The following is an 18747-nucleotide window of genomic DNA, read 5'->3' as shown; positions in this document are numbered from 1 at the left end:
CTCCCATCCAATCAATTCCCTGGGAATAGATTTAGTTACCATGTGACGAAATAGCATTGTGAAGGGAACACCACAAGTCAAGTAGCAATCTGCTGAGTCGCTAACTCATTTAAGGAGACCCTTTCATTAAAGAACAGGAAAATTGGCTCAGGACACAATGCCCAGGTGCACCAATCCAATTATGCAGAGCTTGGCCATAGTAAGAGTAAAGAGTGGGACTTTTCTGGTATAGAAGAAATGTAGGTCAGCACAAGCCTAAACATAATTAGATAATTGAGTGCCCAGAAGAGGTTCAGAGAATTTAGTGACAGAACAGTGAATTCAGGAACCCTCTAGTCTATACTGGCTCCTCTTCTTTCTGCACCTAAAATCCTCTGCTTCATATTTGTACTTTCTTGAGAAGAAACCCTAGAAGAAACAATCTTATGGATTAGAATGCATGGAAACAGGTATAAGCGGGGAAAATTACATGGTTATTAGAATATATACCAAGAAACAACAGCAGAAATGGAGAAAGTAACAATAGGCTTCCTTCAATTACCAGTTAAAGTCCTACATTCTACAAGAAGCCTTTCCTAGTCTTCTCTAATCTTAGGGCCTTTCATCTGAGATTGTCTCCAATTTGTAATTTGTTTAGGATCTATCATGTTGGCACAGAGTTGTTTGTATGTTGTCTCCTCCATCAGACTATGAGCCCTTGGAGAACAGGTACTTTTAATGTTGTGTGTGTGTGTGTGTGTGTGTGTGTGTGTGTGTGTGTTGTGTGTGTCCCTAGAGCATGGTAGGTGCTTAATAAAAAGATGAATTGACTAGAATAGAGACTATGACTGGCAGATCTTTGAACTAAAGCTAAGCAGGCTTGGAAAACCATAAAACTCAAAAGACTTGGTACCTCAATTTGAAGTTTTAATCATCTTTAAAAAATGTATTGGAGTTAGAAAGAAAGCCTATTGCCTAAGGATGTGGCCCCCTGGACCAATTCTGAGAAGCAGCACAGCTGGATCCCTAGATGGCTTCTTAGGTCTAAAATGTCACCTGTCACAGAGCCCACAAAATGATATAACAATTTAAACTCTATGAGTTGCCTTGGGCAGGGGATGATTCCAGCCATACCCTGATATATCCAAGCTTTCTGTCACATTGAGGTCTGAAACCCTCCAAATATACCTTGAGAGATTAATTAATCAGTAATCAACAAATAACTATTGAGTGCTTGTTAAGCAGAAGGGATGAGCCATGCTGTAACAGTTTATAGAGTACTGGATATGATTATTTTCAAAAAGCAGATGCAAATCCACTCTTCTTGATCTAATGGTAAAGGGCCCGGATGAGTCTCTCTCACCAGTGGTGCTCAAAACCCTCTGTTCATTCCTTATTGGTCTCATCTCTTACTAGACCTCAGCTTTAAGCCCCTTTTATTCTAAGAAGTATCCCATAATACAATCTATTTTTACTATCAGCTTTAATACACTGAAACTATTATTAGAGTGGAAGCTAAACTTATACTCAAAATGGATGAGACTGATGTTTAAAGTGCGCCATTACAGGGGCATAGACAGAAGTCCAGGATATGAATTAAGTTCCTCCATTCATAGCTGTATCATATTCTAGGAATTTCTTGCCCCATCAAAAATTAATAGGATCCCTTTTGGCCCCCTAAAAAAATTGGCACAAGAGGCTGTACAAGATAGTCAAAAGAGAGTATGGCCACAGATTCAGAAACAGTTGAATTTAAGTCCACCCTGTATATAGCTGGTATGTGACTCAGGTCAAGTCACTTAAATTCCAAATGCCCTAGAAACTTTCCCCAAGACTGTAACTTAAAGAAAAATGATTGATCTGTACTGGCAAAAGAAAAATTCTTACTGGGAGTTCATTAGAGAAATCTCATCTTGTCTGCCACTTCACCCCCTTCCAAAAAAAAAAAGTAGCATTAAATTCAACTCTGTCCTCTGACTTAGTACTGGACACATTCCTGAATAGAAGCAAGAAGATGGATTAGATTAATTTTCAAATCTGAAATTCTCAAATTAGAATTCCAGAACTCTAATCTGACTTTTTAAAAAAAATCCATATTAAAATAACTCTTAAACTTATTTTTTTTGTTTGAAAAACCAAATTCAGGCATATTAACCATTGATTTGTATGATATATTCCCTTTTTAAAAGCATTGTAGCTATCAGGCTACATTCTATTTGAAACATAAATTCAAATTTGTTCAAAAATAATTTCTCAGATGAAATAATGTATATTTTATAGCAAGTTCTTAACATATTTTCAGAGATAAATTGTATATTCAGCAACTAAGGACCAATTGAAATTCACAGGAGTTTTATTTATATAAGAATCATATTGTTAGGAACTATACATGACTGCCTTTATAAATAAGTGGAGTAAATAGCTACATAATTTGAGGGTTTCCTAGAAGGCTCCACTACCCAGGAAATAACTTTTCCATTGAAGTGGTGCCAGGGATTATACCATGACATCTTTATTCCTTTAGCCAAAGGAGAAAGAATTCATTTCAACATTTATTGAGTGCTTACTACGTTTAAAAATAAAAGTGGTTGGGCCACTGTAGAGTATGCCAAGATTAAAAAGGAATGGTCCATAACCTTTTAAGTTGCTATCATCAGTCATTTACTCCAGTATGACTGAAAGCATCAGAAGGAATATGATTTTTGGCAAGGGAATGGATAAGCAAGAGTATGATGCCTCTGGGGCCTAGGAAGAGGAGGAGCGCATGCAAGAAAGGAGTCTTGCAAGGAGAAGTGGAAAAGAGACATATACTAACTCTTTTTTCTTTACAGAATTACCAAGGCCCACACTTTGTAGTCTTCTATCTCTAAATGACAGGAAAGCAAGGGTAGCATTGACTGATATTAAATAAATGATAATCTCATTCAAGAACTAAGGCCATATTCATACCAACAAATCAATAGCTTCAAAAATTAAAAGACTAAAGTTACATGAAAATGATTAGAATCCATTTCCATTTATTTATTTACTTTGGATTAAAATTTTCACAGATGGTTGATGATCAGTGACCTTCTCATCTTTCCAGGATTGTCAAGTGCCTCCCTTTCATCTTGGAAATGAAAACAGCAAATTACAGTTTCTATCTTAGCTCTTCCTCACCCTGCAAAGAGTCTAAGATCTATTCCATTCTTCTTCAATAATGTATCCTCTGGATTTAAAACCATGCTAAATATTAATTAACTAATATCCAAAATTCTCCCTACAGGACAGCAATTGTATACTCCCAAGAAATCAGAATAGCAACTTGAACATTTTGCCCTGGGCCAAATCATATGCTACCTAATTCCATTGAAATGTTCACAGTGTCTCAGCTGAATCAAATGGGAAGCATCAAGGGACATATATGCAATATAATATTATGTGTACTTCAGGATATTTTTCTAGGATTGCTAAAATCTTTGTGGGCATTGCTGAGGCTGTTTGGCAATGATATAACCAGGTATTTGGGTTCTAGCTAGGAATTAAAAAAATTTCTTTTTAATTAATTAAATAATTACTTTTTCATTTTCAACATTCATTTCCATAAGATTTTGAATTCTAAATTTTCTCCCCCTCCCTACCCTCCCCGTTCCCCAAGATGGCATGCCATCTGATATGTGCTCTATGTATACATTCATATTAAACATATTTTCACATTAGTCATGTTGTAAAGAAGATTTCAAACCAATGGGAAGAACCATGAGAAAGAAGAAATTAGAGAGAGAAGAGAGAGAGAGAGAGAGAGAGAGAGAGAGAGGAGAGAGAGAGAGAGAGAGAGAGAGAGAGAGAGAGAGAGCAAATAGTGTGCTTAATTCTGCATTCAAAGTCCATAGTTCTTTTTTTCTGGATGTGGATACCATTTTCTATCATCTTTTGGAATTGTCTTAGATTCTTGCATTGCTGAGAAGAGCTAAATCTGTCAAAGTCAATCAGCGAATAACATTGCTGTTACTGTGCACAATGTTCTTCTGGTTCTCTAGCTAGGATTCTTAACCTGGGTCTGTGGATTTTTTTGTTAAAAATAAATAAATGGATGGATAACTGCTTTTCAGTATAATTAGCTCCCTTTGTAATCCCTATGCATTTTGTTTCATGCATTTAAAACTCTTATTCTGAGAAGGGATCCACAAACTTCATCAGACTACCAAAGAGGTCTAGGAGACCAAAATGATTAAGATCTGTGTTTCTAGACTAATGCAGTATGATTATATTGACCTAGGATAAAGTGACAAAATATAAAGTATAAAGTGACAGGAGAATATATCCCCATATGTTCATAGTAATATTATATTATTATTTTCTACCAAAGATTTAAAAATACATTATAGATAAAACCACTAAAAGTTGGCCAGACATTAATTGTAGTGATTAATCTTCTCTGAGAACAGATGGTGAACCTTAATAGTTTCTACCTTATCTTCTACCTGCACAGCTTTTGAGTATGTCCCTTTCTTTCTGCTCATAAAGTCATCACTCTAGTTCAACCACTCACTTCCTCTTGCCTGAAATTTTACAGTAGCTTTCTAACTGGTCTGCTTCCCTGAAACCTCTCACCAATCCATACCATCCTCCACTCTGCTTTTAAGGTGATTTTTCAAAAGTATGAGTCTGACCAGTTCACCTTCTTGCCCAGCAAACTTTGTTTGGCACTTTGTTGATTCCAGCATAAGAAATTCATAATCTGACCCTTTCCTTCTTTTCCTGTCTTCTTATGCTTTGTTCCTTTTTACTTACTCTATAATCCAACAACTCTGTCCCTTCTTTCAGTTACTTACAAGCAAAAAACAAAATATTTCCAATTTCTGTGCCTTTGTACCTGCTGTCCCAAATTGTCTTTCAATGCTCTGCCATTCACTTCTGTCTTTAAGTTTCAGTGATTTTCTTCAAGACTGATTTCAATCTCATTTTCTGCAATCTGTCCTTCCCAGTTTCCTCATTTGCTAATGCCTTCCCTTCTAAGATTACCTTCCATTTACTCTGTACATTGCTTGTATGTACCTGGTATATTAACATCTTGTGTTCCTCATTAGAATATAAGTTCCATGAGGATAGGGATTATTTTTTTGTTTGTTTGTTTTTTCATTTTGTTTCATTATTCATTTTTCTTTTATATCCAGTGGTTAATATAGCATTTGACACCATAGTAAGCATTAAAGAAGTGCTTGCTGACTGACTGAAATTTATTTCTCTCTTTTAAGTAAAAAAGAGAAAGTAGACTGTTAGTGTGGGATGTTCTACATACTAGTTAATTCAATAAATGTATTGGTTAGTTTTGCTTGAAGATTTTTCTTTGTTATAAGAGAGAACTCACTAGGTGTGGGGTATAACATTAGAAAAAAAAACTATAGGATAAAAAATTGCATTGGTATTTAAAAATATAATTAACTATCCAATGCTCAACTTTATTTCCTTTTTTTTGGGAGGGGGTAGTGGGAGAACAAAAGTGATACTTTGGAGAATGTATAGACAAAGAACTTTCTAATAATGGAAGTATAAAAAACTTTGTCCCTTCTTCCATGGTGACATGATGACTTGGGCACACTACCAAAACAAAGATATATTTAGAAACAAATACGGTAGGAACACTGTGATTTTTCACATTCATTTCTCAACTAGCTATTACTGTTGTTCAAATCGCTTAAACAATTCAGCCATACACATTTAATCACTGCATAGAAAACCTAATTCTAGGGAATGATAAGCAATCAGAGTAAAAGATAAAAAGTGTTCTTTCATTTTATTTTAAATAAGTACAACTAATTATTAGATGGCGATATATATATATATATAATATACATATACACGTATGTGTATATATATATACATATATATGTGTATATATATATATATATATATATATATATATATATATATATATATATATATATTTGCAACAAGAGGGCTAAAACCTGAAGACTGTGATGTGAGTCATTTTAGAATGTTTATAAATGTTAAGAAATTGGTTTTTTCCCTAGACTTGTTCCTGGAAATTGCAGGATATATAAAGGTGACACTTTCCATTAAACAGCAAACAAATAGTTGAGGAAGTACTTAATCACCTTGAACAGCACTTGCTATAAGAACTATTTTTGACCAATTCTTCATAATAGACCTAAACACAGCAATGGCAAGAGGATTTTTGCCCCAGAATGCTACTATGGTTGGTGCCAATGCATGTCTAGATGGGGGATAGGTACCCCTATGTCTCATTTTGGCATCCAGGGGTCTGTATCTCCTATATCTGAACCCAGACTCCAATTCCCTGTGTCAAGTTGTAAATTTTAACTATCCCCTCCCAACTGTCACAGAATTATAGAAATATATACCATGGAATGGACTATCCCCTTACCCAAGCACAATTTTATCTGTTGGTCAAACTGTTCACTGCATTGTCTCTGTCCTTTTAACTCCTAAATGAATTTATCCCATGTGTAACAGCTTTGGTCAACTGATTACTCCTGATTATCATCTTCCCCTCAGTGGAAGTAGGCCAGGCCCATACAGACTTTTTCTACTCAAATCTTCTGATTTGCATTAGGTTGTGAGAACTATTTGGTACTTTCCACTGTGTGGAAATAAGTTTTATAAGTTTCCTTCCTAGGATCTCTTTCAGATAGTGATTGGTAGATTTTTTTTTATTATTATTATTTCTACCTTAACCTTCTTGTTCTAGAACTTCAGGACAATTTTCCTTTATAATTTATTGTAATATTAAATCCACATTCTTTTTTAATCATAATTTTAAGGTATTCCAACAATTCTTACATTATCTCTCCTTGATCTGCTCTCCAGATGAATTGTTTCTTCAATGAGATGTTTCAGAATCTCTATTTTTTTCTAGTTTTGTTGTACCTTAGTGTCTTATAATTTCATTAGATTCCACTTGCCCAATTCTAATTTTCAAGTAATTATTTTTCTTCCTTAAGATTTTGTATTTCTTTTTCCATTTCTTTAACTATGTTTTCATAATTTTCTTGAATTGCTTTTTTTCCAATTTTTTCTCTATTCTCTCTTATTTGATTTTTTAATTCCTTTTTAAGTTCTTCCAAGATTTCTTTTTGGGCTTGTCACCATTTGATGTTACTCTTTAGGGTAGGAATGCCTTTTTTTTTTTTACCTCACTATCTTCCTCTGAATACAAACCCAGATCTTCTTTTACACAAAGCAGCCTCCTTTGCTTACTAATTTTTATTTTTGATTTTTCTTATTTATTTTTAGCAACTTAATATTTTTATTATCAAGTTTTAATCTTCAGTTGTGGATAATATTGCCTCAGCCTCAAGTCCTTCTTACTGTTGTTTTCTGAAATCTACCCAGGGGTTCAACCTCAGAGACTCCTCTCTTCCTCCTCTAGGACCCAGCCCCACTGTTCCGAAAATGTTTTTGCTCCCTGTCATACAGGGCTCATGGCATTTTTGCTGGCTCCTCTTCAACCACAGTCACAGCTGGGGATCCCATCTAATCATCACTTCTAGGCCTGACTTCCAGAAACAGCTGGGAGTCTTTCAATCTTCCCTTACTCTGGGTCTGTTGTTCTTTAGATGGAAGTTTGTGAGGTAAAAGTTCCTGAGCTGAAATTTCTTGAGGTCTAGTCTGCTTCCCTCAGGGACTTTGTTGGTGGATTCAGTGAAACTGTCCTAGAGGTATTTCCAACTCACTTGGGCCAAACCTCAGTCCCTGGACTCTTTGAGGTTCTCTCAAGGAGGACAACTGCTTTCCCCTTTATTTTTGCTGCTCTACCTTCATTTCATGGTGATTTTCTGTCTGTTTGTGGAGGAAATCTAGAGAGACTGCATTTTTTCTGATCTACTCCACCATCATTCCAGGATGCATTTCTCCAATCTCTAAACATTGCCTATTATCAGATGTAATGTTGCAGTCCTATAATCTCTTCTACCATGGAGGCTGAGATTAGCTGCTTTTGAATTTAGGAGTTCTGGGTTATAGTAGGTCTAAAGTAACCAAGGTGTCTATATTAAGTCTGGCACAAGTATGATGAGCCTCTGGGAGCTGCAGTCTAGCACAGCTAAGAAAAAGAACATTGTCAGAGCACCCATGCCAATTAGTAGTAGTTTTAGGCCTTCGGGTGGCCCTTTCACTTCCAGCCAAGGCAAAACAGGGAGACCAGTCTCAGGCAAAAAAAAAAAAAACCCAAAACACTGACTGTGCATTTTTTTCACTGCCTCTAAGTTTGATCAAAGAAGGATCAGGGCTTGTGACCTAGGTTAGATCATCATCATTCCACTCACTGTAGCCAATTTTAAATCTGGATTTAGGAGAAAATATGGAAGGGCTTCTTTGGTAAGGTTCTGAGAATATAGTCTCTCTGATAAAGCATTGTGATTTTTTGCTCATTAATATATAAGACAAATATTTTATTTAATGACATTATTCAATCTTCAGTTGTATAGAACTGATTATAGACCTGACTCTGTATTCTAAATTGTTTCCCTCTCAGTGACTTTCATATACTCACTTCCATCTGCTAAACTGCACTTGATACCTGGAAATCAAATTTCATATATTCTGCCACCACCACTCTTTTTTTTTCTTTTCATCACAAGTGATAAAGACTTTGAAATTGGAATTGCACTGTGACAGGATTTTCTTTTAAAGCCACATATTGGATTAGCTTTGCAATCTTAGCAAAACAAAATATTTCATGGCTAATTTCTTCCCTAGAGATCTGTGGATTCAGATTCCCCTTTATGGGGAGGTATAAAGTTATGATAAGCAGAAGTGAAATGGAAAGCTTGAAGTAGTTTTTTCATTGCTGTTTTAGATTTTATTTTCCTCATTTACTTGTGTTGATGCAATGTTGCATGTCCTATAGCATGATGTAAGAAGGAAAAAAAAATCGTAAACATTTGTATGTTTCAAATATTGTTAATGATAAAAGATGCTGAGGCCAACGGATTTCCTGAATGAATAGAGGGAAAATTATTCAAAAAAATGATTTAAATGTCTTGCTATTCACAGAATTTTTCTAGAATCAGAGGTCTAGAAAGAAAATTTTGAACATCTTTCCCTGGTGACTTTCAAAGTGGTATAAAGTATTCTCTAACTAAGCCTGGGTTAGTATAAATACAGTCATGTCTGAAGACAGAGAGATGAACTTAAATGCTGCCATGTGATACTCTGATTCTCAAATCATAGAAATTGTCTATTTTACTGGGGTTTTAAAGTTGAAATAACAGCCAAATACAATATTATATAAAAAGAAAATATGATCTTTAAATATTTTAATAAATTAATATTATCTAGTAATAGTAAGTAAATGACTAGGTCATGGGACTGAAGTAATTCTCCTCTAGAAGAATGTAGCTTTCTTGAAGGCAAGAACTTTTTGTTTTGTTTTGTTTTGTCTCTACATACCCAGGACCTAGCAAAATGCGTTGTACTAAGTAGACATTAAATAGTATCATAGATATGGGTAGGATTTCAGATATCATTTTGTCCAGTTCTTTCATTTTATATGTAAGGAAACTGAGTCTCAGAGATCATGCAGATAATAAGCAGCAGAACTGTGATTCAAAGCCATACCTCCTCACTCCAGATTCAACCAAATAAATATCAAGGTTGTTTTTGTTTGTTTGCTTTATGTTTTTGTTTTTATTTTTTTGGCTTTGATTTTCTGTAACAATCCAATTTAAATCAATTCAGCAAACACTTATAGAACTCTCATTATATTAGGGGAAAATCAAACAATTCCTGGTCTCAAGCAATTTAAATTCTACTGCTGAGAAACAACATGCCCACAGATAATTTAATAAAAAGTACATACAAAGTAATTTATAGATAGTGAGGAGAAAACTAAAATCTAAGGGAAAGGACTTTTCAAGAAAATCTCCTTATAAGAAAAGGTATGTACAATGGGCTTAGAGAGACTGGAAAGTCTGAGAATTGTAAGATGTGGGAATTAGGAAGGAGAGTATTCCAGGCTAAGCTCACAAACACTAGCATCATAAGACTGCCTGTTTGTTTTTTTTTTTTTTGTAGTCATTATGTGATTTAGCAACAACTTATGATGAAATATTTTAATTGAAGATTTGTGAAGCTGGCAGCATCCTTTCAAAATATTTAGAAATTATCTATTGCTTCAATTTTCCTCCTTTTAGAAAAAAAGTTATAAAATAGTGATCTTCATTTTCAAATCTTCTAACAACTACAACAATAACGTGCATCTACATGGCACATAGTACAAAATACTTGTAGAGCTTCATAACAAAGAATTTAAACTGTAAGTTAGCTATTTGCCATCCTCACATGCATGCGTGCACATATGTGTCTTAATTTGGTAAGTGAAAATGTCTTTGTTTAATGTAGGAGAAGAATTTGCAGCCTGATTCCTCTCATCCAGAATGCAGAGAGCTAACAATTATTTTGGGACCTATATGATGCCCAGGGGCAAAAGTTAAGATGGTTCCCAAAGTTTTATTAGTCATTAAACTCAGATGCTGGTTGAAGGATGTTTGAAAGATGAATGGAAGAGAAAACCTATCAGGAAAAATTGCCATATCATTAAATAATTTTTACTAAGTCCTCTTATTCCTCCTTTGGGTATGGAAATTAGAGACAAATTTCTTATGAGAATGGTTAAGAAATGTCCTCATCCATGGCAAAAAAAAGAAAAATAAAACACATTAAGAATAATTCCCCCATAGGGATCAGCCATTTTATTTTTTCTCAAGCTACAACCTAAAAAAGATGTTTGAAATATGCGTCATATTAATCAGATATATGTGATTAATATTAAAATTGATATAGCATTTTTTATTTGTAGAGCTTTTATGGTCATGTTTTATTAACTACTCATAAAAACTCTATTAGGTAATGTTGTCCAGTATCTCTATTTAAGAAGAACTGCAACCCCAATTAACAAATTTACCCATCATTTTAATAGCAGATATTTAGAAGAAATAGATATAGAACTGGTATAGCTAAAACCCATTGGAAGTGTGTTTGCTGGACACTGGATGGCAATATACAATGACTCAGCAACAATTTTATTTACTTCTTCCCTCAGGGGCCGATGTTATCAATTTTGATGGCCATGTTGTATTACCGTACAGATTCAAGAATAAGAAGATGAAAACTCTGAAAGATGTCATTGCATTGAAATTTAAAACCTCTGAGAGTGAAGGGGTAATCTTCCATGGAGAAGGGCAGCAAGGAGATTATATTACCTTGGAATTGAAAAAAGCTAAACTGGTTCTCAACTTAAACCTAGGTAGGCTTCAACACCTTCATTCCTTTTATTTAATTTTATTTTTTCATGTTTTGAATTCATAATGTGAACTCACTGACTTTTGTTTGTCCCTATATTTTGCTCGGAAAGTTAAGTTAGAGAAGCAACTCATGAAGGCTAAAAGAATTTGAGTGGCTTGCCCACGATAACTCAACTGGTAGTTGTCAAAGGCAAAATTTGAACCCAGTTCTTCCTGACTTCAACTTCAACACTGTATCTAGTTGACTAAGATCTCTTCAAGCTACTTGGCAGGGTGAGGGGCAGGGGGCAGGCTGGAGAGGGTTATTATTTATTGGGAAACAATTGATGTGTTAAAATTATTTAAACAAGGAGAAATGGTTCATGTGATTTTGGTGTTTTAACTCATTCTCATAAGCATAAAATAAAATTGAAAACCCTGGCCAAAACAGAAATTGATATTCAAAATTATAATTCAGATAAAGCAAGATATAATCTATCTATCTATCTATCTATCTATCTATCTATCTATCTATCTATCTATCTATCTATGTCTATCTATCTATATCTATCTATCTACTTATTTATCTATATTTTATTCTGGAAGTGTATATTACAATCAAAGTTGAAATATGAATATTTCAATTGTAGAGCATAATCCTTTTATTTTTCTACACGTTAGTTGGATAATTGTTACCACCACTTTGATGTGTTTACATTTAAATAACACTGTACAATTTACAAAGCACCTTTCTTACAATAGCTCTGTAATGCAAATATTATTTTCATTATTTTTGTATAAGAAAAAACAAAGACTTCCAATGATGATGATGATGATGATGATGAAAAAGTTTTATGCTAAGTGCTTTAGAATTATTGTTTTATTTGATCCTTACAAGAAACATGGGATGCATGTGCTAATATCATCTCCATTTTACACATGAAGAAACTGAGGCAAATAGAGGTTAAGTGACTTGGCTAAGGTCACACAACTTGTGACTGTCTGAGACCATATTTGAACTCAGGTCTTCCTGACTCCAGGCCTGGTGTTCTATCCATTATGCTGCAATTTTCTTAAAGACATAGAGACAATTGATACAACTCACACTTTTGTTCTTTGCCCTGTGAAATTGGGCTTTCCCTGTATGGGGTTATTTTTGAAGAGGAGGATGGAGTGTTTTGATTTGATTCATGGTAAAAGTTGTTAGAGAAAGTCTCCTTATCAAGGACATTCTTATATGGATTCAATGTGATGTTTGCTTCAAAAATATTAACCACAACCATAAATAACAACAGCAAAACAACAACAAAAACTGTATCATAGCAAAATCTGCTGTATACAATTTCTTTTTGTTGCGTTCTTTTAATCTGAAAAGAGGTAATCCCTCTCCACTCTTGCAAATAAGGCAGTTTTACCCAAATATAGAAATGATAGATAATGCAAAACAGCATAGTATTAATTTCCTCTCTTTTTAAAAAGCTTTGTGTATCCATCACACTTGAAAATGAATTGCAAAATATATGTTGACTTTAACACAAATCAGAAAAACTTGCTGATTTGATCTTCCTGTGCAGTTAGATTTATTACTTTATTCCTCTCTCCTCTCCTTCCCCAATATGGCAATAGTCACAAAAGCAATTTCCCATAATTATATTGCATAATTCTGAAAAAGAAATGACAAAAACAGTCTTCACCCCTTAAATTTGAAGATTTACATTATGATACTCAATGAGGTTATCTCTAGTCACTGAATCTATAATCCAGGCTCAACAGAGCATATATTGTTATGCTACTTTAGAAAAGCACTGAATTTGATGAAACAATTTTATGGGGGGGGGCATATCTATAAGAACAGTGTTACAAATACCTTAATGGCTGAATGATGTAAATGTAGGATTTTACAATATTTTAGTGGTATTTAGCTGTAACATTAAAATGCTGGTTTCAATATCTGTTCAGGAAATATTATATATGCAGGGTGTTCCCAATTGCTGTTAAAAAACAAGAATAAATTTTCATTTTCATCAAGGATTTTTTTTTTATTTGTGATTCTGTGGTTGTATTTTATATGCATCCACAGATCATTGTTTCTTCATTGCTGCTTGGCTATAAAGCTTATAGTGAAGCAGATTGAAGGAAAAAGTAAATACATTTTCCACTCCAGCTGAGCAAATCTGTGTGGGCCTCTTAGCTTGTTGTCACTACCCGCTTGTGTAACTAAACAGACCAGTTCAAAGTTAATGTGGGTGTAGGTTTTTTCATCTTAAAATTGGTCAATCCCAAAATTACACATTTCCCTTCAATGTGTTTCTTGCCCATTATGTCTGAGGGAAAGAGACTAACCAAATGTTATTGTGAACAAAGTTCATTCCCTCCTCCTAGGGGGACACTCTTTTTCCAGAGGGAAATTGGTACACCTTGAATTGGGGATACAAATGGAAACTCATTTAATAAAAAGTCTGGGAGCTTAGCATTCTACCGGCCCTTTCTAATTTCATGCCTATATTTTAGGCACTTCACTCTGGGTTCTGCTATGCCTTTTAGCCTAAAAACTATGAAAACAATATTTCATAGATGTTAGTATTGAGGCTATAGTGGGATTTTCACACATACCCCTTTCATACTTCTCATTTTGATTTCTTCTTCTGCTAGCATTTGGCTCTTTGCATTTATCTTATAGACACAAAGAATTGTGAAAGTGCTCTAAGAAAATCACAGAAACTATAATATGTAGACATTATTATTTTAAATAGGATACAAACCTCTAAAAAACTATGGTTCTTATAATTTTCTATATTTATATCCCTACTTCTAATATATTGATTGGAAATTAATCAATTGAAAAAACAACTTTTAATTCACACTTTTAAAAGTTTCTTTATTAATAAAAGAAAAGGGGATTATTTATATGTAAAGGAACATCAACCTTTCTTATAAATATTGTCAGTATTATCCTGTTTGGTTATCATTTCATTCTCTCCCAATCATGTTTCTTTTGATATCTAGTTCTAACACTTGCATGCACCATATGCTTCTTCTTATTCCTCTCTCTGTCTCTCACTCTCTGTCTTTCTTTCTGTTTCTGTCTCTGTCTCTGTCTCTCTGTCTCTGTCTCTCTCCCTCCCTCTCTCTCTCTCTCTCTCTCTCTCTCTCTCTCTCTCTCTCTCTCTCTCTCTCTCTCTCTTTGTTACCAACTACATACAAATATAAGGGAAAGCCATATGATATTATGAATAACGACCTGGGTTCAAGTCATACCTTTGACATAGATTACCTGAGTAACTCTGCTCAAGTCACTTAACCTCTCATTGCCATGACAGTGATCTCAATTACAAGATGAGGAGATACTAAGAGTGGCAAATTTATATTAGGAGTATAAGTTCATCCATGAAAGGACTCCTACAGTCATGGAATCATAGAACTCATTAATTTTTTTTGTATGTGAATATACATACGTCATTAAAATACCATAAAATACAATTTTATTGATATCCACATATATCCTAAAACAACAATATCATTATTCATACACCTTCTAATTATTCTCCTTTACAAAGGAAATTCTAGTGTTGAGTACAAATTTGGGTTCATATCTAGACACATAAACAACAGTCATTGATTTTAATGTGCTAATTTAAATACATCCTTCTGATAGACAATAGACACTAATCTCTTCATAATAATAATATAACTGATTTACTTTTGTTACACTGTAAGGAGAGTGCTCTTATTTAGGATCATAGGATCACAAGTTTAGAGTTTCAAGAAATTTTCAAAGTCCCCTAGTCCAGTGGTTTCAAACTCAAATAGAAATGGGGTCTATTTACTGTACATAAAAATCCCTGCAAGCTGCATATTCACTTAGAAAACCAAAAACTAACATTTCCATTCTGTTGTATTTTTTTCTATTTTATTACATATGTCTCAATTACATTTTAATCTTCTTAGACCCTGAGTATCATTGCCACGAGTAGCTTGTTTGATACCTCTGCTCTAATCTAACCTCCTCGTGTGTTAGGGAAGAGTCTCAGGGTCAGAGAGGTGAGATAATTTTTGCCAAGTCACATACATAGGAAGGCATGGAATCAAAGCTAGAATCCAGATCTCTTGAGAGTTTTTGGTCATTGGAGGCCTCATGTGTCATTCACTTCCCAGCAACCACTTGGAGCTTTAATGTTAAAAGCAGTTACTCCTTTTCCCCATAAAAGTCATAGATGGTGGACTTCATTCACTTTTCTTCATAATTCATTTTTTGTTAAATAATTGGTCTCAGAAAAAGCTTCCTCCCATTTCAATGTTCCTTGATGTTCATTTTTTTTTCATAAATATTTTCCCTCTTTTTTGTTCCTTGAGATGTCCTTTACATTTTTATATCAGGAAAAGAAAATATAAGGAATTCCAGGTATTTGTTCATTCTAAATTCTTTGTAAACAGTATGATCTTCTTTTCAATTAGCAAAGGAGAGTCTGAGACTGCTGGCCTTTTCATCCCCTTTCTCCTTTGAAGCTAAGTGGTATTTTGCTTTGGCAACTAAAAATTATATGTAAACTAATAGTATTTCCCACATATACAATTGAAGTTTACGGATCACTTTCCTCACAATAATCCTTTGACTCAGATAGTATGACATCCTCATTTCACACATAAGGAAACAGGTTCAAAGAAGTTAAGTGGCTCACCAGTAGTCATACAGGTAGTCAGCACTAGGACCTAGACTTGAAACCAGATCTCTTTATTCTAAGATCAATATTCTTTCCACTACATCAATTAAACTCTTCAACTGTGGGGACTTTTGCAACTAGGTTTTTTGCTAATAGATACTGCTTACATTTTGTTGGTTTCTTTTTATGGCTTATAAAAAGGGTCAGAGTCTTTCCTTTGTGGAGAATGTTAAATAAACTTCAAATAAAACCATCTTTAAGTACAGTTACATTGCAATTTTCTATGCTAACTTCACTGAGAATCACCTTTGGGAGATAGATGACATTGTATGTGAAATGAACTCCTCCTCAGTGAGTTTGCCATTCATTCATTTCCTTGGTCTTTTCCACATCAATCAGGGAGCAACCAATTTGGTTCCATATATGGCCATACATCTGTGATGACAGGAAGCTTGCTAGATGATCACCACTGGCATTCTGTTATTATTGAACGCCATGGACGGAACATCAACCTGACTCTGGATAGGCATTTGCAACATTTTCGGACGAATGGAGAATTTGATTATCTGGACTTGGATTATGAGGTAATTAAATAGATGTAAATAATGATAACATGGGGTTATTATATTGAATAACTCCATTCTATGGAACCTAAGCATGTCTTTCTCCACATTTTGTTTTCTTTCTGCCACATGCTTCTTTATGCCACCTATTTTTTCTCATGATTGTAAGACAGAAGCTTTCAAATTTAAAAGTCATTTGGCATGCTCAAATAAATGAGTCTTTTTTTTCATAATGATCAAACATCCACATGATATGAGTTTATTTAATTTTTATAGATATTACTTGAGCTATTTTTGAAAAGCATGAATTAACTGAACTCTACAATCTCTGTATATCATTCTAATGCAGGAATTATTCATGGTGTTATCAATGATTGTCCAGTGAGCTTAAAGTTACTTGAAAAATTCTGAAAGTTTCACTCTAGTTTAATATTTTAATTGAGATTATGCATGTTTGTGTATATATATATATATATATATATATATATATACACATACATATATGTATAAAATGTATTTCACTGTATATATGCATATCTTTATGTACATATACGCACATATATACAGAGGACTATATAGTGATTATAATGCATTCTGAGTGTGGCTCAACTATTGAGGGGTGATTTAGCATTATAAATTCCAGCTTGTGTTAAGCTGTTTCTAATATAATGAGCTTATGGAGGTTATTTTAGCATTTCTATTCAATGTACATTTTTTCATTGATTACCAAAGCAGATATGTATTATGACTTGTAGTATGTTTTACATTCTTAAGAATGGGCTATGTAGCCACCTCTGTGAAACAGTTTAATTCTAATACTATATAGGATTCAGTGTTAAAAATAAACATGAGACATATAATTATAAGGTAATACAAACATATATATGTGCATGTATACATATATTATATAATATGGTATACGTGTATGGAGACGGGGGGGTGTTTTGGTTGCTACTATCCTCAAATTAGTGGTGTGAATTTTTTGTCTTTTAAGAAAAGATCATAGAATGAAAAAATAATGAAAATACTTAAAAGTAATCTACATCAACTATTTTAGCTCACAGAGAAGCAAAATGAGTTCTAGTTTCGTTAAGAATATTTCTCTGTGTCTATCTCTATCTCCCTATTTCTCTGTCTCTGTCTCTCTGTTTCTCTCTCTTTCTTTCTCTGTCCCTGTGTCTGTCTTTCTATCTCTTTATCTCTACCTTTCTGTTTCTCTGTCTCTGCCTCTGTCTCTGTCACACACACACACACACACACACACACACACACACACACGCTAAAAATGTACTGTATTAGAATAAATGTACATCAAAGCACATCAGCTATAATACAATAAATGCATGCTATTCTCTTCAGTACTATTTCTATCTCAACTGTAAGTATATTCAAGATAGTGATAGTAGAGTTTGTGTGGTTAACCTAGTGGTGTTTAAAAAAATATAAAATATGTCCAGATCCTTTCCATTTTTCTTCTTTTTATTTTCTGCTTTCTATTTTTATTCATAAATATCCTTGGAAAGCTTTTGCTAGGTTGGGCCTCCTGCAAAAGTTATTTAAACTGGTTTTATCCTCTACTATTTCTGTCTCTTTTATCAGATGATATAATTAATAATCCATCATCCTTCTATATAAGATTTCACAATTGAATTCACATTCTAAGTTGATGTTTCTTATCACAGTTGTCTCTTCTCATTTGTGGAGTAAAGCAAGGGTTTACTAAGTAGGACACTGTTAATCTATTTTGGTCTCATTATGACAATATAAGTTAAATGAAATAATTGTAGTTTGTGTCTTTTCCTTTTTTCTATCCTTATCGTAGTTTTACCATCAATAACTTCTTTAAATAAGATATTATAACTTTGTACAATAAGATTTTAATTGTGCACCATATCCTCTTTCTCATCTTCATTGTGTCTTATACCTTTATACTCTTTTTTTTATATTTGCCCTAACAAGTCAGTGGCTTGATGATACATACACAGTTCATTAAGGAAATGTTCCTTAATGATCAGAAACAACTTAATTCCTGACTTTTGCAATAGAAGCAATTTCTTTTTTTCAAGTTATCCAGTGCTCACTATATCCAGTGCACTTCAATTCTTTTCTTAAAGTCTTCATAGAATCATAGATCTAGAGGTAGAAGAGCCCTTGGGGGACATCTTGTTCAGTCACTTCATTTTAGAGATAACGAAACTAAGGCTCACGGATATTAACGGTTCATGGTATATGTGTGAAGCTTGAGTATAGTCCACAAGTCTTAGGGCTTTCTCGTTCCTTATTCCTGAACTTTATTCA

At 33.9% G+C, this 18747-nt stretch overlaps 1 protein-coding gene across 1 annotated transcript in view; it reads left to right on the top strand.

The window, feature by feature from the left end:
• CNTNAP2 (contactin associated protein 2) overlaps positions 1-18747 on the top strand; it is a 1976042-nt gene that overhangs the window by 516812 nt on the left and 1440483 nt on the right. The window contains exons 4-5 of the mRNA XM_078153085.1: positions 11045-11248; positions 16286-16470. Coding sequence (XP_078009211.1) covers positions 11045-11248; positions 16286-16470 — 389 coding nt within the window. The remainder of the gene's footprint in view (positions 1-11044; positions 11249-16285; positions 16471-18747) is intronic.

This window comes from Phascolarctos cinereus, unplaced genomic scaffold (genome assembly GCF_003287225.1).
Source record: "Phascolarctos cinereus isolate Bilbo 61053 unplaced genomic scaffold, phaCin_HiC Scaffold_1;HRSCAF=81, whole genome shotgun sequence".
NCBI classification, from domain to species: domain Eukaryota; kingdom Metazoa; phylum Chordata; class Mammalia; order Diprotodontia; family Phascolarctidae; genus Phascolarctos; species Phascolarctos cinereus.
Note: the sequence above shows the minus strand (reverse complement) of the source record. Positions and strands in the feature narration are given on the sequence as shown.